We start from the raw sequence: 22269 nt of genomic DNA on the forward strand, positions 1-22269 counted from the left end.
CTCTGTTTTTTTCGTTAACAAAGATTGATCATCACAGTCCCCCTCATAACTAAACACGGGATGTTGACTTGACATGTAATGAAATGTATGAGAATATACGGGTAAGTAGTTTGGTTTCCTCAGCCTTAAAACATTACACTCTATTCAGATATAATCATTAATCTTCCAAAACTCTCTCTCTCTCATAGATCGATGACAGCTGTAATGATTCAGACTCGAGTTCTCCTGACTATGAGAATTTTACCGTATTAAAGTAAGTTTCTGTAAGTCCAACTCCTTCCACACCTGTTTTTTCTTGTGTAATATTTCAGCTGAACAGAGAGATGCTGTAGACATAAAACGAAACACACAAAGCATCCCTTAAAAGCATTGTGTGGGCGGAGCTCTCGATGATTGACAGGAGTCAGGCCCTGACATGACCTAATTGACAACCCTGATACATACATGCAGAAGAAGCCTTTTTGATATCTGCATTTACATCTGCAAGACGGATTTTTTAAGTGTTTGTCCATTTGCAAAACATCTCTGAGGCGTCTGCTGTCAGATGTCATATTATTGACGCCTAGAAGATGTCTCTAAGATGTTTATGATTTCAAATGTAAAAAATAGCACCTTTTAAGACATTTACCAGATGTTTTTACACTGCAGATGTTTTTTAGATCTTTTGCAGACAAAGGATCTTTTGTATGTGCTATATGGGAAAGATTTGATCTGCCAGCGGATAAACTCCTTGTTTCCATTTTTATTAATTCTGGATCCTTGTGCTGTTTTGTATTTTTTTGGACTTTTTTAGTTCCTTTTACTATGTTAACTTCATTTAGATGGTATGCAAAGTAATTTTTCAGCTAAAGTTTCACTATCGCTGAAAGCAATAAAGAAATGGCTCAGTTTCTCAATATTGTGTGGTTTTTAAGATCAGCTTTATCAGTTTACTTCACAGGACTGAACTACAGCCATCTGTTAAAAGTTAAACAAAACTTGAGAAACCCAGTTATCCTTTAAACTCAATCATTTCTATTGATGTCTTTGGGTGATGAGAGCGTGTGCATGTAGGTACAGCATTTATATGAGCCTGTATATGAGTCTGTGTTCAGTGGAACACAAATGAATATATTTTGAGAAATGTTCCTGTGGTATTGTGTTGGAATGGAAGTCAATTGGATTGAGTGTTCAGTTCAGTACAATTTTAATTATGATGTCAGTAAAGCTGCTTTGCAACAAGGAAAATGGTTAAAAGCGCTATATAAATAAAATTAGTTATTAAGTTATTAAGTTATTAAGATGTTTAAGTGAGTCTATGAGAAGAAAACAACTAAATGAAGTGAGGAGTTGAGCTGAAACACTTCATCATGTGTTGAATATAGGTGTGGCTATGGTGATGTCAATCATAATGACTCCTCCTCCTATGATCTTTCTACCCAAACTTTAAACAAGCGTTTTTCTTGTTCATTCACGGTGCTTTTTGTTTTCTCTGTTATGTCTCACTTTTACTTACACTTCTATCATTTCTATCCCACAATAATAGACACTTGCCCTGTAGTCTCTTGCACTTGATTTTCACACAAAAAGAAAAACTGTTCAGTGTGTTCCTATTATGTAAAGTGTTGTACTATAGATGTCAAGCATGTGACGTCACCGTCAGCTGTAAGTGACTGCGGTTCTGCTCACTGAGTGGCAAAAAGACTGAATTAGTGTAAAGGGGTAAAATCCACAAATACACGTCTAAAATAGTGAAAAGTCGTCGTGGAATTGGCAGTGCTTAACACGCACCGCCACTTTATTTTAAAGACGTCAAAATAAAGTTTATAAATGTCGTTATAAGCTATATCTGGTCATATGCCAACATCCACTAACCACTAGGTGTTTGGCAAGTTGTTAGGATTACTGTCGTGTCCAACTAAATTTAATTTAAGATGATAGTTGTTAGTTATAATGACGTTTTCACAACTGCAGTTATTAATGGGGGTGTGTTCCAGCATGTTCTCATGGGAAAGTGATGTCAATGCATAACCTATATTCAAATGACTGAGTCCTGTTTTATTCTACTATCTCTCCTAATTCTTCCCCACAGTTCAGTTCTATTTTAAAGTATAGAAATATATTTAATATTCCTTCCTTAAGTCTGTTTTTCCTACTGGTGTTGCCATTCTCTGACAGATTTGGAATGTGCTCTTCTCATTCTGTCCATTATTTTATACAGTTGATCATTCTCAAAGTCACCCATCGAGAAGACCTTTGTAAATGCGCACTGACCGGTTATTGCGGCATGTAGTCAATGAACTACACGCCTTTAGCTAGAAAGAATCAAGAAATGTTGAGACATCAATAAGAAATCAATAGAATGAGTTTTGACATCCACTACAGTTTGAATGTTGGTATAGTTAGAGTCCAAGATGTCACATGTTTTAGATCAGGGAGAGAAAAAGAGGAAATTCTGCCAAAATTAACTTTTAGAGATCAAAAGAGGATGTAATTCTGCTTATTCCTTCCAATAAACTGAATTATATTTACCAATCATGATGCAGTATTTTAAAAATAAACTTCTTTAAGCCCAAGATGGTTTGCAGATTTGCATTTACATTGACTTATCTGGCATGTCACTACAAATAAGGTCATATGTCACATCAAATAAAAGATGAGCATCATTAACTCTTCATCTTATAAAAAATCCTGAAAAAAGCTGAACGCTCCGCTCGATCATTTCTGATCTATTTGAGTCCTCAGAGCACTTGAAGGTAAGAGAAGCATTTATCTTCTCTTCTATTGTTTAATTTTAATTTCCCAAAACCAGAACGCTGGTGCTGCTTTACCGATGGTGTTTTAAAAACAGAGGGTGCTATAAAGTGTTGCTCAGATGCATAGAAACATTCAGGTTTTGTTCCTCAAACAACCTTTTACTCAAATGTTCTTAAAAGAGCCATTTCTTCCACTACGACATGATGAAATATTCTTTTAATATTCATAAGATCTTCTTTTTCAAGCAATCTTTGTTTTTAAAAGTGTAATGTAAGTGATCTCATTCAACAATGTCACATTACTTGTGTTCGATGTCTCAGAGGCTGCAGGTATAACACACAGTGTATTTTCATAGTGTAAGACAACTCGAGTCTCAGGAGAAACATCAGATACACTAAAGAGTGTCGTGTGAATGTAGCTGTAGATGTTTCAGTGATGTTTTATGAGAAACAAACAAACTAAATGATGAAAAGAGTTGAGCTGAAACACTTCATCATGTGTTAATTATAGGTGTGGCTATGGTGATGTCAATCATAATGACTCCTCCCCCTCTGATCTTCATCCTCATGATTCACGGTGAGTCACTGATGTTTAATGACTTCAAAATTCATTATTTAAAAAAAACATTCATTCTGTTTTCTATAAAACACTAAATTCACTAAATATTCATTCTTTTGTTGTTTCTGTTCAGACTTTAGATTTCTTTCTCAACTATTAGATGATCATTAACTTAAAAACCCTCCAGCTTCAAATACCAGAAAAAGATCTTCATACTTTATGTTTATCAGAATTGGTTCTGCGTTTGTAGAAGCGGTTGTTAATGTATTCATTGTGATTTGTGTGTTTCAGGAGTTTATAGTGATGATGGTTGGGGTGTGACTTACAGCTCTTCACACATCTGTGCACTAAAGAACTCAACAGTGAAGATAAACTGCACTTACACATACCCTACTGGATATAAGATCACAGAAGTGTTCTGGACCAACACTAACAGTTCTGCTACTCCAAATCTGTTTAATGACTCTAAATACAAAGAGAGGATTCAGTATCTGGGAGATAAACAGCACGACTGCAGCGTCAGACTGACTGATGTGAGACACACAGATTCACACAAGTACTATTTCAGATTCATCACTCGATATACCTGGGAAATGGACTGGTGCACCTGGAGTTACTCTTAATATCACAGGTGAGAGTGAATGAGTGTTTGATGATAATAATGTGATGTGTTGAATGACATGAGGAGGATCAGTGTTGTGTTGTGTTCAGATCTTCAGGTGGAGTCTGAACGTGAGAGAGTGATGGAGGGACATTCAGTGACTCTGACATGTAAAAGCAGATGCAGTCTGACTGACACATCAACATTCATCTGGTTTAGAAACACACAGACATTAAATGACACAAACAAGAAACTCATCCTGCCGTCAGTTAGAAGAGAGAATGCAGGTGAATATAGCTGTGCTGTACAGGGACACAAACTCACATCACCTCCTCGACGTCTCAATGTCATCTGTAAGTTCACTCTCAATTCTTTCATTATTCACTTAAGATGATTTATCACTTAAATACTGAATATAATCTCTCAATAGATCCTCCAGATAAACCTGTGATCTCCATCAGTTCTTCTGGTGTAATAGTGGAGGGTGATTCAGTGAATCTGACCTGCAGCAGTGAATCAAATCCACCTGTTCACATCTACAGCTGGTTTAAAGAGAATCAAACATCATCTGTTGGATCTGGACAGACGTTCAGCATCAGTAACTTTAGTTCAAGTCTCAGTGGATGGTTTTATTGTGTGGCTCAGAATGAAGTTGGATGTCAGAGATCAGCTGCTGTTTCACTCACTGTTAAAGGTGAGAATCGGTGAATCAATGTTTTTCGATTTGTAAGTCATCTGTAAACATTTTCCCCTCTTGAAATCTTTTATTAAGGCAAAATGTGCCACATTAACAGTGATTATTATGGAGCATTCTAGACGCAGCTTTTGTCTTTGGCTCTAATAGAGCTGCATGTTCAGATTTTTGGTAGAGGGAATTATGTGGTGTAATAAATATATGGTTAAATATACATCAGCATTACTTAACCTCCTAACATCTGACCATGTTTCATGTTGTAGAAGGAAATGACAGAGTTCTGTATGTGGTTGCTGGCGTTGCGACTGGTTGTGGAGGTTTAATCTTCATTCTCATCGTTGTGTTTGTGTGGTGAGTTTATTCACAAAACTATCACAACAGAACAAACTGGATCTATTGAGCTTTGCTGAAACAAACAGATTACTGAGGTTCGCTTCGGTATTCGTTTCTCTCAACAGCAGCAGAAATAATGATTTTACAAAGATATCACATATACATGTTAATATGTTTAAAATAAGTTTTGAATGCAGATATACTTAAATCTACATGTATCAATATGATTTATACCAGACTGAATTTAATTCAACGTTTATATAAATATGTTCAGTTACAGGAAGTACAAACACAGGCCTGATGACATCATACGAAAGCAGGTGAACAATATATTTAAAAACGACCATAACACCAGCAGCAGCCTTTCTGTTGCCACTTCAATTTTATTTAAGGGTTTTGATTTGATGTTTACATATCACACGTCTTTATATCTGTGTCATTTGTACAATCTTCAAGTTTCAAAAAGAATATCCTCTCATGAGCTGCACCTTCTGCATGTATACATATATCTCATGCGTGCATTAAGTAAGGGATAATGTACATGCAGCCGATTGTTATCGCAGAAATAAGCTCCGACAGTGTGATCAGGACCCGACAAAAAGCGATAACAGCTCGATGTTTGTACTTTATTTCACTTATTGCACGGCTACTTGGCACATGAGTAAAAACTGGAGTTGAAATATGAAATATTTTATCAGCAAAATTTTGCCGATGGCAGACCTTCGGTGAGGAAAGCTGTTTACTTTGGGTTTTTAGGTAGGATATGACGTTCAAATGTCACAAACAGGCAATTTGGTTTAATCATTTGTAAATATATTGTCATATATGTTATTAAAATAAATATTTATATTTCATTTGTCAAGAAAACCTGTCAAATGATTTGCTGCATCAGGGTTAGCATGTGTTATTCGTTTTAAAAGGTTGTCAGAATGATGAACCTGCAAATGTCTAATTACACATCTGACTGGCCAATCAGAATCAAGCATTCCAATGAGCCGTGTAATAAATAATTATGAAAGTTGTAGTTCAGTATTTTGTTTTCTCTCATTGTAGGATATTATATATTCCACCTGTAACAGCGAGAGTCTCAGGGTCTGAATCCAGAGATCCTGAAGAGATCCAGTACGCAACTGTCCATCATTTAAGATTCAAAGACATGAAGACATCAGAAGAGACTGAAGACGTCTATGAGAATTCTGCAGTTCAACAGCTCGATGCGTCTGATAGGTGATTAATCTTTCACACATTCAGAAAATGATAAAACAGAAAGAGTTTAACAAGCATCTATGCATCCTTACAAATGTATTATCAACTCCATTGTTGCTTGAATTGTAGTGTTGTGTTTGTTTATCTCATATGTCTCATGTATTTTATTTGACAGATCTGATGTCCAAACAATGGAGGATCAGTCTGTGATTTACAGTACAGTCAAATGCAAATGATCTGGATCTATGGACCCAGGAAAAAAAAAACTTGTTGGTTTTGTTTTTTGGCTTAGTTTAGTTTACTGGAAGCTTTTCAAAAGAGGTTATAGTGTCACATTTGCTCCGTGTCTGATAACTGCAGATTATAACTTAAGATAATGTCTGTAATGTTTGGCACTTTTTATTCCGTTCTTGTCAAAATGTGTTTTTTTATATATTGGTGCTTTTAGAAACTTTATTAAATTAAAATTCTCGATATTTTATGTCCTAAATAATGGTTTTTATATAATCAAGGTTTTAATCCTCTCAATTTTTTTGGTGCTTTTAGAAACTTTTTTTTAATATTTTTTACATTTAAATTTTTGATTTTTTTGTGCTAGATAATACTTTTTTTATAGAATTAACCTTTCAATCTTCTCAATAAAATCATCAGTATTGAAAGCATCAACAGCTGAAGTATGATCTTATCATTGCTTTTGTGCATTATGTTGTGGATGTGAGCTGGAAAAATAAACTTCAACCACGCATTGCAAATGTCGGAATCCAAAGGTTATTCAGCAACACTGTTCTTTCGTAACCGTGCACTGACGACACAATACTTTACGACCTTTAACAGCGTATTTACTGCTTACTCGCTCTCTCTGGTACCGCAAACTTGTGTTACTGCATTACTGTCACGCACGAACCAGTGGGCGGGGCTAGAGAAGTAGTCGTTTGAATTTTTTCTGTGGAGGCGGTGTTTAACCTAACAATGTCGATAAGTGCATTCCAGGATCTGGCGTTTGCTGGGCCTGGTGTCAATGGCAGTTGAAATCTCAGTAACAAGGGCGTTCTCAGTTCTGAAGCTTCGCTTGAATACGATTCCCTCTTATATAACAAAATATTGGGTTAAGATTGAGGTCTTAATTCATTGCCCCTTTGAAGGACCACGCCGAAATGCGTTGTCTGCCCTCAGTTAAGACTTTCACTGTGAATAAAGCTTACACATCCATTTGTGACGACTAGAAGCGACGTGAACTCCGGAAAGCAACATACATTTACATTTAGTCATTTAGCAGACGCTTTTATCCAAAGTGACATACAAAGAGTTCAGGGAGTAAAAATACAATAGGTGCTGATACAAAGTTACTCGTTTCAACAAAAGTCAGAACAACACCTGTTGAGAGAAAGAGAGGTGGCCACACATCAGTTAATGCCGTGGATGAATTATCGGACATACCGAACGGATCGGAGCACTCAAGATGCACAGAACCAAATGTTCGGCTGTCATCAAGTCAGTGCTGGCGTCATACTTTAGAGATGAACTGCGGCAGAACATTCGTAACTAACCTTATTCCCTTCACTTAGACGAAACAACTGACATTTCTTTAAGCAAGTTCCTTTGCATATGTATAAAATATCACACTTGGGACTGGTTGAAGTTTGGGACAGAGACGCTAATGGGATTGTGGATGCCATCATTGCCTGCATCAATGGAGCTGCTGAGTAAAATGGAATGCTTATGCCCCACTTCTGTTATGCCAAACAAGTTGTTTCGTGAGTTGCCTAAAGAGTTCTTTTCACGCTTCTTTCAAGTTAAATGGCTTACACAGAATGGATGGACATCGGCAACATTCCGTCCTCCCAAACAGCTGTTGGGGAAGTTTGATTCATCCATGTTCTAAACAGCTCAGCAAAACTGTACATAGTTCTGTAAAGTTGCGTTCAGCTGTGTTCTTCAGCATCCTGTCAAGTTACAACCGACATCCTGTTCCTGTTCTGCTCTCGGTCTGTCTGTCTCTCTCGCTCTCAGTCACACACATGTTTATAATGAGTGCGGTAATAAATGTAGTCATAATTAAAGTAGATTATATAATTTTAAAAACATTGTTGAATTTGTTATTAATGAATTGGGTGTGCGAATGATCTTTAAACTATTTATATTTATAGTGTAAAAGTGCGTTGTGTATGGTGTGAAGGCGGGGCCATAGATGTGAACGGCTTATCTTGTCATTATGCTTTCGTGGTTCTGTTGCTGCTTGTGTATGTTGCTGGACATAGCATGGTACATTAATTTTGGAATTTAAAAAAACTAATATTTATCAAATTTAACCAAACATTTATCAAATATTTTGGGCAGTTTGTGTGCGTTTGGGCGGGTTTTGGGCTGGAAACCATCAACTCTGTCTGGCAACACTGATAGTAGTAAAAAGATAAGTCTAATGACACATTTAGAGTGACTGACAAAGGAAGAAGAAGTTTGGTGAAAAGCTTTAGAGATGAAGAGAGGAAGTGGCCTTTAAAGTTAAACGTATTCACGTGTTTTTAAAACATTTTTCTTTCTACCCTACCAGGAGAAGAGTTTGCATGTCTAAGATTAAGTTAACAAATACAGCACTACTGGAGACTTTAGAATCACACAGACAAGAAGAATCAATGAATGAAAAAACTTCATGCTACAATGCATGCTGGGTAACATCATAGTTCAAAACTCATTTGTGACTCCCAGCATGCATTGCAGCATGACGTTTTTGTTGAAATACATGCCCACCCCTGTTGAAATGCAGGAAAAAAACATAAAACCGAAGTAGACTGCAAATTGAGGTGTTAACCGTATTTCGAAAAATTGTCTTTTTTTACAGTAAGAATAGCACAAGTTTAATGGTCAGCTGGTGTGATTTCCAGTGCGATCGTCTTGATGAAGTGTACATGTTAGGGATAATCAATGGCTAGCCATGCATTAAAGGATTATAATGCACCATGTGGAGACGAAGAACCACCTGATGCAAAGCCGTGGCTATTGTTCTCCACGGGAACTTCCTTGTTAAATTAATTCATTAATTTGAAATAAATAAATAATGAATTAAGAAGTGAATGAGTGTTAATGATTATGCTAGTATTATATGTGAACTGAGCCCTCTAGTGGCTAAACTAAAAAATACTTCTCATACCACACCTCCAATATAAATACATTATATAGAATCATCTTCCCCAATTTGAGATACGATATGTAGATGCATTACATGTAGACATTGCTGCACATTCTTGTTTATCCGTCAGCTGCAAGGTCTCAGTTGTTAGCATGTTAATTTCTCTTTTATAATAGACTTTGGTACTGTGTTCTACACCATTACTACTGTACAGGGTCCGTGCATGCGCAATAGGAGTCATGTGGGTGTGGAAGAGAAGCGGTAAGGCTAGGTTTTTTGTGTTGTATCTGGCTGTAATGTTTTCACGCAATAAAGTGTGTTTACCGTAATAAACTTTTATTAGAAGTGACACCAATGACCGAAGTCTGTTAGGATTGATCCAAAGCAAAGAGATTTAAGTGTGGAGTGAACTCCAATCTTTTCAAAGCTCACTCATGAGGAGACTGACACACGTGGGTCAGTTGTGGCACCAAATTAGATCAATTTATAGAAGACAAATTTCCTCTTTCTCATGGGTGTGACACAATGGTTCAAAGCCTTCTCTCTCTCTCTCTCTCTCTCTCTGACAGAAGAGGAAGTTCTTTAAAAAGCTTTGAAGATGAAGACGGGAAGAAGCAACACTGTATCTAAACTTGAACTGTGTGAACTTTACTTTAGAATTACATTTTTTATTTAAATATAAAAAAAAAAATGAAACAAACTCTTTAAAAAAAAGACATATTTAATCATTCCAAGATGGTTTGCAGGTCCATTCTGGTTTTATAACTGATGTTCAGCTACTCTCTTGGTTCATAAGTGGATGTTGTTGCAAATTCACATTTATTCATTGGACATGTTTTAAACTGCTTTTGAGGCACAGCAAATGAAGAAGAATCTCAGGTGAGCATCCTCAACATCTACTAGTGTGTACAGAATCTGAAAAACTCCAGTGATGCTTCAAACTCCATCATTTCTACTGATGATGAGAGATGAGAGTCTTTGAAGGTAAGAGCAGCATTTACCATCTCTTCACTTCAATGTTCAGTTCATAAAACTAGAAGGTTAATAATGTTTTTACTGATTATATTTGAGTTGTTGATAATTGTTTACACTCTTAAAATTGAAAGGTTATATAAAGTTGTTTTTCACGAAGACACCACAGAAACAATCATGTTATATTTACCAAACAACTTTCAGTCAAACGTTCTTCAGTAAAGAAATCATTTCTTGTTCCTTTTATAGTATGCTGAAGATTTTTTTCACTACAAAGAACCTGATGTGAGATAAAGTTATTTAGTTTGACTGAATCGTTGTTTTTAAGAGTGTAAGTGATCTCTGAGCTATGCTACATTACTTTGCTCGAGGCCGCAGGTGTAAAACTTTCCCATGAATGCATGAAAACTTCGTTTCTGAAAGCTTTTTAAATGTTCCACCAACAGTAAAAGAGTAATGATTTCATATCAATAATTGAATTATTTAGTTTGAATGTGTATGACTGTAAGTAGTATGAGGATGAAAATAAGATGAAAACTCTTTTGATGCACTTTCATCATGCGTTTTGAATGTAGGTGTGGCTAAGGTGATGTCAATCATAATGACTCCTCCCATTCTGATCTTTCTCCTCATGATTCACGGTGAGTTACTGATCATATTCAACCCTTAAACATTTCATTCCGGTTCTAATAGCAGACTTATTATCATTTGATTCATTATTTTATTGTTTCTGTTCAGACTCTTGCAGTTCTGTCTCAACTGTTAAATAATCATTAAATTAAACACCCTTCACACACAAACAGAGAAAGATCTTCACACTTTAGATGTTTATCAGAATCAGCTCTACATTTGCAGCTGTTGTTAATGTATTCATTGTGATTTGTCTCTTTCAGCAGTTTATAGTGATGATGATGGTTGGGGTGTGACTTACAGCTCTTCACACATCTGTGCACTAAAGGACTCAACAGTGACAATAAACTGCACTTACACATACCCTACTGGATATAAGATCACAGAAGTGTTCTGGACCAACATTGACAGTCCTGCTCCTCCAAATCTGTTTAAGGACTCTAAATACAGTGAGAGGATTCAGTATCTGGGAGATAAACAGCACGACTGCAGCGTCAGACTGACTGATGTGAGACACACAGATTCACACGAGTACTATTTCACATTCATCACTGATAAAGATTATAAATGGACTGGTAAACCTGGAGTGACTCTTGATGTCACAGGTGAGAGTGAATGAGTGTTTGATGTTAATAATGCGATGTGTTGAATGACATGAGAATATGACTGAAAACACATTCTTTATGATTTTTTATAAAACCTTTTTAACTGTTGAAAATGACTACGCTTAGAAATAAGAAATAAGTTGTTTTGTTTCGCGGATCAGCTGTTTTAATACAAGCTCATCAGTTTTCCAAGGAAATGAATGACGTCTGTTGAAACAGTGACAACTGCTGGCCGGATCAGGACGTCACAATGAGGGTTGATGATGTCAGTTTAAAGCGGGGGTAACACACAGGGTTTCTGCCAATCTCATATTAATCTTGAGTACCTATAGAGTAGTATTGCATACTTTGTATCTTCGAAGCGTTTTTAGTGTGATCACATTTATAAAAGATAGTTAGAGCTTTACGATTGTTTCCGACAACATACGGCGCGTGTGGGGGGATGTGGAATCTTGACCAAAGCACGTGCGAACCCATTGTCAACAAAACACAGACATAAGTTTCACTCACCTCATGTCCGGCATCTTTTAGCACTGGGATGGCTCCATATATCAGTTTCAAACGATCTCCAAATCCAGGGTTATATCCACCGTTTATATAACATTCATCACCAAAATCCAGTGAACAAACAAACACCTGAACTTGTGAACGTATGCACTCTCTCTCTCCTGCACACAAGTGAAAGTGACGTCTGCGCATGCTCCTTCTCCTGCTCTCCTGTGGCTTTAGCGCATGCTTTTCCAGGAGAATTGTCTAGTAAGGGACTAAGAAAAGTTGTTAAATAAAAGTTTTATATGTTAGAAAAAAACTTTTCGAAACCTGTACGATTGCAGGATGAGTGTGTCGAGCACAGAAATACTTTGTAACATGCTTAACTTGTTTTTAGACAAGCTGACCATGTAAGGCATGAGAAGACAACCCATTCAACATTGAAAAGAAGTCAGAATGCATGACACATACACACATAGAATGCATGACACATATTGGAAGTCATAACTAATATATTGGTGGACTGACATATTTCAAATCTGTGCGAGAACAAACAGAAACTACAAACGCATCCTGCGTTCAGTTAGAAAAGAGAATGCAGGTGATTAAACTGATTTTCATCATTTCGTTCACAATGCATCCCTCAAGTTAAAAGGACTGTGGTCATATATTTTATATCTTTATGTCCTCTAGATAAACCTTTGATCTCCATCAGTTCTTCTGGTGTAATCAGTTCTTCTCTTGTGTGTCTTTTCCTTTGTTTTTGTTTCTACATACATTATAATAATGACATTATTTTATACAGTTGACTGTTGTTTTCTCAAACTCACCCATCGAGGAGACTTGTGAGCATGAGCAGCGCAGTGTTGTTGTGCTGTCGCCATCTACTGGATGAACTTTAAGACATTAGTCAGACAGAGTCAAGAAATGTTATATATGAGACACAGAGAGTATGTCAGGAAGGGATCAGATATGAAATGACTTTAAAATTTAAATAAAGACTTTTTTCACATCTACTGTAAAGTGTGAATGTTGGTATAGTTAGTGGCGGAAGAAAAAGTTTAAGATGTGAAATATTTAAGATCAGTGAAAAGAAAAGAGGAAGTTCTGAACTTAATTATATTAAACAATTATATTAAAATATCTGTAAGCCTACGGTTTGCAGGGTTTATAAGCGGATGTGGTGTACATTTACATTCAGACTACTTACCTTTCATGTCACTGAAGATCACAACCAATAAAAGTTGAGCACCATCAACACTTCCTCTAAAACACACATTGTGTTAACCACAGGACACTGAAGACCCCAGCGATGCTTCAAACTCCATCATTTCTACTGATGTCTCTGAGTGATGAGAGCGTGTGAAGGTAAGAGCAGAATTTATACTCTCTTCACTTATGTTTTATCTTTATTTTCTAAGACTAGAAAGTTGTTCTTTACTGATGATGAGCGGATGATAATTTGATAACATTGAGATGCTAAAACAACATTTTACTTTGATGTTCTCAAAAAAGCCATTTTCAATGAATCATTATTTTAAAGCGATCTTATTGAACAATGTTAAAGGTGTTTGGTGTAAAACATGAAGTGAATTTACAACATTAAAGAGCTCTAACATTAATGTGAATATCATACTGTGAGAAAACTCAAGTCTTTTGTCAGGAGAAACATCAGAGAAACTTAAGAGTGTCGTGTGAATGTAGCTGTAGATGTTTCAGTGATGTTTTATGAGAAACTAACAAACTAAATGAGGAAAAGAGTTGAGCTGGAACACTTCATCATGTGTTCAATGTAGGTGTGGCTATGGTGATGTCAATCATAATGACTCCTCCCCCTCTGATCTTTCTCTTTATGATTCATGGTGAGTCACTGATGTTATATGACTTTACATTCATTATTATAAACAAAACTTTATTTCTGTTTCCAAAAAAACACTAAATTAATTATTTGATTCATTATTTTATTGTTTCTGTTCAGGCATTAGACTTCTGTCTCAACTGTTAAATGATCTTTATCTTTCATCTTTAACACTCTTCACCTACAACTGATAGAGAAAGATCTTCATACTTTATATGTTTATCATGTATTCATTGTGTTTTGTGTGTGTCAGGAGTTTATAGTGCTGTTGATGACTTACAGCTCTTCACACATCTGTGCACTAAAGGACTCAACAGTGACAATAAACTGTAGTTATAAATACTCTACTGGACATAAGATCAAGAAAGTGTTCTGGGCTAACAAGTTAGTTGGAACAGGAATAGAACCTCCAGATCTGTTTAAAGACTCTAAATACAGTGAGAGGATTCAGTATCTGGGAGATAAACAGCACGACTGCAGCGTCAGACTGACTGATGTGAGACACACAGATTCACACGAGTACTATTTCAGATTCATCACTGATAAAGATAAATGGATTGGTAAACCTGGAGTGACTCTTGATGTCACAGGTGAGAATGAATGAGTGTTTGATGATAATAATGTGATGTGTTGAATGACATGAGGAGGATCAGTGTTGTGTTGTGTTCAGATCTTCAGGTGGAGTCTAAAGGTGAGAGAGTGAACGAGGGACATTCAGTGACTCTGACATGTAAAAGCAGATGCAGTCTGACTGACACATCAACATTCATCTGGTTTAGAAACACACAGACATTAAATGACACAAACAAGAAACTCATCCTGCCGTCAGTTAGAAGAGAGAATGCAGGAGACTATAGATGTGCTTGTACAGGGACACAAACTCACATCACCTCCTCGACGTCTCAATGTCATCTGTAAGTTCACTCTCATTTCTTTCATTATTCACTTAAGAAGATTTATCACTGATATACTGAATATAATCTCTCAATAGATCCTCCAGATAAACCTGTGATCTCCATCAGTTCTTCTGGTGTAATAGTGGAGGGTGATTCAGTGAATCTGACCTGCAGCAGTGAATCAAATCCACCTGTTCACATCTACAGCTGGTTTAAAGAAGAAACATCTGTAGGATCTGGAAACATCTACATCATCTCAAACATCAGATCTGATCACAGTGGACAATACAAGTGCAAGACTGAAAATAAACTTGGCCAGAAAAATTCAACAGTGACTTTAAATGTTTTATGTGAGTTAATGAAACTGTAGAATAGTTCAGGTTGTGAACCACAAATGTTGAACACTGACAATAAAAATGTTTTTCAGATCCTCCAAGGAACGTCTCAGCATCCATCAGTTCTTCTGGTGTAATAGTGGAGGGTGATTCAGTGAATCTGACCTGCAGCAGTGAATCAAATCCACCTGTTCACATCTACAGCTGGTTTAAAGAGAATCAAACATCATCTGTTGGATCTGGACAGACGTTCAGCATCAGTAACTTTAATTCAAGTCTCAGTGGATGGTTTTACTGTGTGGCTCAGAATGAAGTCGGATCTCAGAGATCAGATGATGTTTCACTCACTGTTAAAGGTGATAAAAACATACTGTTAGATTCGTCATTAATAATTTTGTGCAGTTTGTGTTTCATAATCTTGTAATATACTTTATAAGGTCAAGCTTCAGGAATGCTTACTGTGGTCCTGTTTGCAGTTGTCACATGTGGGTTTGCTGTTTGTGTTTTCATTGTGTTCATGAGGTGAGATCTGTTTATAGATCATTAAACTTTGTATTTTATTCATGTTTATCAATGAAAATGTTTTATCTTTGCTGCAGGAGAAGAAGACGTGATGAGAGAGTCGGGCTGAAGCAGGTGAGTCAAACACAGACAATTCATTAATACATCAAATCATTAAATGACGTTGTTGGTGACTGAGTTTTGACTTGTTTCAGTGACACCTGCTCATATAGACAATGAAGTGATTTTATAGTTCTATAGTTTATCTCTCTCTCTCTCTCTCCTCTCCATCGATAGCTGGTGTGTTGTGAGCACACTGGTGCCGTTGTACTGTGGCTGCTGTCAGATCATCCAAGTGGATGCTGCATACTAGTGGTGGATGAGGAGAAACAGCCTCATATGATTGTAAAGCGTTTTGGGTGAACAGCAACACACAATAAAGCGCTATATAAATGCCTCATTCAATCATTTATGTGCAGGTTCCTCTTCGCTGCTCCGCTGAAACACAACATGATGAAGTTCAGTACGCCAGTGTTACACCCAGACATCATAGAGAAGATCAAACATCTCCTGAATCCAGTGAACCAGAGGAGGTCCAGTACGCAACTGTCCACCGTCACAGAAACACAGACGTGAGAAGATCAGAAGAGACTGAAATCCACTATGACAACATTACAAATCACCAACATGATGCTGCTGTGAGGTGAGAAAATGTACAGTAACGTTCAGTTATTATATCAATGTTTACTCTTGTGAATTGATGTTGTTATCGGTCAAATATCTTAAATCTCAGATAGAGAACTTCATTCTTTCATTCACATCCTGCATTGCTTGTTATTGTATTGACATGTCAATCACATTCACTAGTTCACAAAGAATCATTCACACATTTCTCTGAATGTTGTTTCTCCACAGATCTGCTGTTGAAATGATGGACGATAAGTCTGTGATTTACAGTTCAGTCAGATGATCAATACTTCAGGTCTACAGGATCTATACGATCAGGATTCTAGATGAACTTCTTTATCTTCTTTGCAGGAGTAAATGTTGCTTACTGCATGAGATAAAGGACCAGTGTGTAGTTTTTTGGAAGATCTCTTGAGAGAAATGCAATCTAATATACATAACTATGTGTTCAGAGGTGTATAAAGACCTTACGTAATGTAACGTTATGTTTTTATTATCTTAGAATGAGTTATTTCTATCTACATACAGCACAGGTCCCCTCACATTGAAGTCATCATGTTGTTTCTACAGTGGCCCTAAATGGATAAACTGCTCCACAGATTTTCTAAATACGTTTTCTTATTTGGCAAAGAAGTGAAAACACAACGATTTTGTAGTCCTGTGTCAGACACCGTAGTGCTTCGGAAGAGAGGGGGTGGAGTCAAGTGTGAGTTGCATTTCACAACCTCACCACTAGATTCCACTAAATTTCACACACTGGATCTTTAAAAGCATTCATATTTTTTCATCTTTGCATAATTTTATGTGAATTTATATTGATGGTGATATCAGAATGTAAGTATGAATAAACAAGTATAATAAACAAGTAACTGAAATGATACGGATCTTGACGTTTTCTTGTAAACATAAGAATCAAATAATATAATATTAACCAAAAACATTTTGTCTCTGTACATTAAACAACAACTCATGACCTAATACATTTATGAGTCTTAATTTTAAGACTGTTAAGGTCATTAATTCTCAAGAGATTTCTTATGTATTTTATGGAGAGAAGTCAGATCACACATGGGACGTCTCCACATTCCCTTCTCTTCTCTTCCAAACCCTCTCTTTACACACTGAAGAAGAACCAACTGTCTTCAACTATCCTGGTGAACTTCTATCGCTGCACAATAGAGAGCATCCTGACCAACTGTGTCACAGTCTGGTATGGGAACTGTTCTGTTGCTGAGCGCAAGGCACTGCAGCGGGTGGTGAAAACAGCCCAGCGCATCACAGGGACTACACTCTCTTCCATTGAGGACATCCAGAAGAAACGCTGTCTGCGTCGAGCTCGCAGCATTCTCAAGGACTCCTCTCACCCCGCTCATAGACTGTGTACTCTCCTGCCTTCCGGTAGGCGCTTCAGGTGCCTCCGGACAAGAACCAGCAGACTAGGAAACAGCTTTTTTCCCAGAGCTGTTTCATTATTGAACTCTGCTCCCCGCTGATTCCACTACCTCTCATAACTTTAACTGTAATGCTGCTATTACATTGTTTACATTGCACTACAGGGCTGCCATGCATGACTGAACTGTACACACCAGTACTTCATGTTATCTGCTCTACCGGACTGTTTACACACACATACCATCATTTGCACTCTATACTGCTCACTTGCACACCAGGAATATTACACTGAATGCTCATTTGCACTAATGGACTACTCTCATAACTGCATTACCTCATCTAGTGCACTGTAACTTTCATAACTGCATTACCTCATCTACTGCACTGTAACTTCATTCATTCATTTCATTTCATTTAGTCATTTGGCAGACGCTTTTATCCAAAGCGACTTACAGTGCACTTATTACAGGGACAATCCCCCTGGAGCAACATGGAATAAAGTGTCTTGCTCAAGGACACACTGGTGGTAGCTGCTGGGATCAAACCAGCAACCTTTTGATTACCAGTTCAGTGGTTTAACCCACTAGACCACCATCTCCACCCCAACTTCAAAAACTGCATCAACTTCTCTACTGCACTGTAACTCATCTATTGCATTACTGCATCTATTGCATAACTAACTGCATCTACTCATCTATTGCACTATAACTTCAATAACTGCATTAACTCATCTACTGCACTGTAACCTTAATAACCACATTAACGCATCTAATGCGCTGTAACCTTAATAACCACATTAACTCATCTACAGCACTGTAACTTTAATAGCTAATGTCTGTAACTAATGCACACTCAAGTCACTTGCACTATTGTATAGTCTATATTGTTATCTGTTCATAACCACCTGTACATTAATGTTCACAGTATATAGCCTTCTGTCTATATTGTTCATAGTACATACCGACTATCATATTTAAATAGTTCATGCCCATTGTAGAGTATTTTCCTAATATTGTATTCTGGAGGAAACAGACAGAGATTTGAGGTTGAAATCGAGGACTTACTCTTGAGAATCAGACACGGATGTGCTCACACTGATCTAACACACGAGGCCTTGAACCTTCTGCTTTACTCCAAACACAACTGTGACCGATGAGCGCTCGTGTGTTCTCATTGGTGCATGAGGAGAGGGGGCGGAGACTTTTCAATAATCAGACTGATGCTTCCTCTTTTCTTCCCTCTTCCGTCCTCCAGTCAGTGACATCTCAGATCTCTAGACGCACCGTCAAGAGAAGAAGATCATAACATGTGTTCAGTCTCATCGGTTGGTGTCACTGTTCACACAGTTGATGTGTTGTGTGTTGTGTGTTTGTGTGTTAAATGGTAAAATCGGCAAAAAACTGAGAATATAATGAGAGAAATTAAATTTAGGACAAATTGTTTATAAGTGTTTTTTTTTAAAGCTTATGTATTATGTACAACCCGGTTAACTCAATTTAGCTTTCACATGAGGCTGATAAAGAGTGTAAGGTTTTGTTTTCTTCGTTCGAACAATGGCCGAAACCTGAACCAATTTTCGAACAGTTTTGGTAAATTTGAACCACTAAAAAAATTAAGTAAATAAAAATATCTGTGCAGCTAAATATGACCTGAACCCATTTTTGTAAGAACTGGAGCAGCAAAAATGTTAATTCTGTAACATCCGTGTGAGTTGGTGGTCTAGTGGGTTAAACTACTGAACTGGCAAATCAAAGGTTGCTGGTTTGATCCCAGCAGCCACCACCAGTGTGTCCTTGAGCAAGACACTTTACTCCATGTTGCTCCAGGGGGATTGTCCCTGTAATAAGTGCACTGTAAGTCGCTTTGGATAAAAGTGTCTGCCAAATGACTTAAATTAAATTAAATTAAACTTTTCCAAATAGCCGCTGCTGGAATGGGCGAAGTCTTAATGTAAGATCTGAATCAGATCTATTAAGTACATTTTTGCTAGGGGTGTAATGGTACGTGTGTTTGTACAGAACTGTCACGGGCAACATTACAAATATAGTTATCATTCCTATCACCTATTCATTAGAAGGCCAGAGCTCTTGGAGTTTAGACTTTGGAGTGATCAAGGCATCTTTGTGCCATTATGGAGACGTTTGGAATGCACTTGCCAAAGGAAGTGATGTCATTTCCTCATTATCTTCAGCTGCATGTTCCTGTGAAAACAAAGTATTGTGTCCGTCAGCTGATGTCGCTGTTTTAATGGCATAACTTAAGCATAAAACCTAAATGTTTGCAAATAAACAATACATTTATATTTTGAAAAGATTTATATAATTAGTGTTCATACATTATGAAGCATATTTTAAAAACCCTCTAATGGTCTCTCATAGACTCTACTCTCTCTTGACACATCATGTCATTTAAATAAATAAATAAACCTTTAAAACTGATACGTCAGCTCCATGTTCATTTATTTAAGCCAGACGGACTAAAGAGGTGAAATTAACAACACTATTACCACATTAAACATCTTTTCTGGTTTATTCTTGTTGAGTTTATTCTGTTCATAACACACAGACAACTATCACAACACAGCCCTACTGATGCGCTTCATAACGTCTGTCTCCTAACCTCTAAAATCCCTCTATATCTGTCTCAGAGACTGAATTCAGAGATACTGAAGAGATCCAGTTCACTACTCTCCATCATCTTAAAGACATGAAGACATCACAAGAGACTGAAGATGAGAATTCTGCAGTTCAACAGCATGATGCGGATGAGAGGTGAACAATATTCACACATTTAATCAAATATTTAGAGTTGAGCCAGCACTTATAAAAGCACCCTAACAAATATATGTTTTTAGATCTATTGGTGCTTAATGTGTCTGTATCTGTTTATGTCTTATGTGTTTATTTTCACAGAAATGTAAGCTTAAGCGCAAGTTCTACCAGGAATGATCAAATTTTACAGTTTTATTTTACTCAGTAAAAATTGTTGAAATGGAAAGACTTATATTAAGACAATATTTCAAAAACATGTAAAAAACATGTGCGAAATTTAACTGTAAAAATGACATAAAATTACATCGTTAAAGTGTACAAATAATATCACGAACTTGAATGATCATCTGGTGTTATTGATCTTGATGAAGTGTGCTGATATGACACTACAGGTTATAAAATAAGAAATCTGAAATAATTCATCTTCACAAGCGTCTGTAATCTTAGCTTTCTAAAAATGAATGAGTGTAAATGAGGATGCTATAATAAATGTGAACTGCTCCCTCTGGTGGCTCAACTGAGAATCATTCGATTCTGTAGGTGATGTCATGCTTCTCATGCCACACCTCCAATATAAATACAAACATCATCATGTTTCATCATCATGAGCTTGAATCAGAAACATCACACTTCTGTCTTCTGTATATTATAGTCATAACTAGCCTATTTCTTCACTTTTATTCCCTCTCCTTATTCTTCACAGTGACTTCCTTTAGTCTTTCTATCTCACTGATGTTTCCATTCTCAACAGTTTCATGTTAAGCTCTTCTCTTCTCATTATGACAATGTTAAACATCCATCAGTGTTTACTTTTAACAACTTGGTTATTTTGTCCACTCTCTCTTAATACTTATAATACCTATATGAGCAATACCTATATGATTTGTGTGTCTTTAACTTTGTTTTTGTTTCTACATACATTATAATAATGACATTATTTTATACAGTTGACTGTTGTTTTCTCAAACTCACCCATCGAGGAGACTTGTGAGCATGAGCACCGCAGTGTTGTTGTGCTGTCGCCATCTACTGGATGAACTTTAAGACATTAGTCAGACAGAGTCAAGAAATGTTATATATGAGACACAGAGAGTATGTCAGGAAGAGATCAGATTTGAAATGACTTTACAATTCAAATACAAAAATATTTTTCACATCTACTGTAAGTGTGAATGTTGGTTTAGTTAGTGCCGGAGGAAAAAGTTTAAGATGTGACATATTTAAGATCAGTGAAAAGAAAAGAGGAAGTTCTGAACTTAATTATATTAAACAATTATATTAAAATATCTGTAAGCCTACGGTTTGCAGGGTTTATAAGCGGATGTGGTGTACATTTACATTCAGACTACTTACCTTTCATGTCACTGAAGATCACAACCAATAAAAGTTGAGCACCATCAACACTTCCTCTTAAAACACACATTGTGTTAACCACAGGACACTGAAGACCCCAGCGATGCTTCAAACTCCATCATTTCTACTGATGTCTCTGAGTGATGAGAGCGTGTGAAGGTAAGAGCAGAATTTATACTCTCTTCACTTATGTTTTATCTTTATTTTCTAAGACTAGAAAGTTGTTCTTTACTGATGATGAGCGGATGATAATTTGATAACATTGAGATGCTAAAACAACATTTTAGTTTGATGTTCTCAAAAGAGCCATTTTCAATGAATCATTATTTTAAAGCGATCTTATTGAACAATGTTAAAGGTGTTTGGTGTAAAACATGAAGTGAATTTACAACATTATAAAGCTCTAACATTAATGTGAATATCATAGTGTGAGAAAACTCAAGTCTTTTGTCAGGAGAAACATCAGAGAAACTAAAGAGTGTCGTGTGAATGTAGCTGTAGATGTTTCAGTGATGTTTTATGAGA

General features: G+C 36.7%; 2 protein-coding genes across 2 annotated transcripts in view; both read left to right on the top strand.

Moving 5' to 3' along the window:
* LOC130435860 (uncharacterized) overlaps positions 1–22269 on the top strand; it is a 46726-nt gene that overhangs the window by 20384 nt on the left and 4073 nt on the right. The window contains 7 exon segments of the mRNA XM_056766725.1: positions 189–253; positions 1616–1644; positions 3247–3312; positions 3589–3886; positions 3888–3925; positions 4006–4248; positions 4326–4589. Coding sequence (XP_056622703.1) covers positions 189–253; positions 1616–1644; positions 3247–3312; positions 3589–3886; positions 3888–3925; positions 4006–4248; positions 4326–4589 — 1003 coding nt within the window.
* On the top strand, positions 13743–16973 carry LOC130437534 (B-cell receptor CD22-like). The gene is given in 10 exon segments (XM_056768855.1): positions 13743–13813; positions 14063–14399; positions 14480–14673; positions 14675–14723; positions 14801–15055; positions 15133–15396; positions 15478–15562; positions 15640–15676; positions 16021–16244; positions 16457–16973. Coding segments are annotated over 10 exon segments (1503 nt in total). The 5' UTR covers positions 13743–13810; the 3' UTR covers positions 16512–16973.

The sequence above is a fragment of the Triplophysa dalaica genome, chromosome 2 (assembly GCF_015846415.1).
Source record: "Triplophysa dalaica isolate WHDGS20190420 chromosome 2, ASM1584641v1, whole genome shotgun sequence".
In the NCBI taxonomy this organism is placed as follows: domain Eukaryota; kingdom Metazoa; phylum Chordata; class Actinopteri; order Cypriniformes; family Nemacheilidae; genus Triplophysa; species Triplophysa dalaica.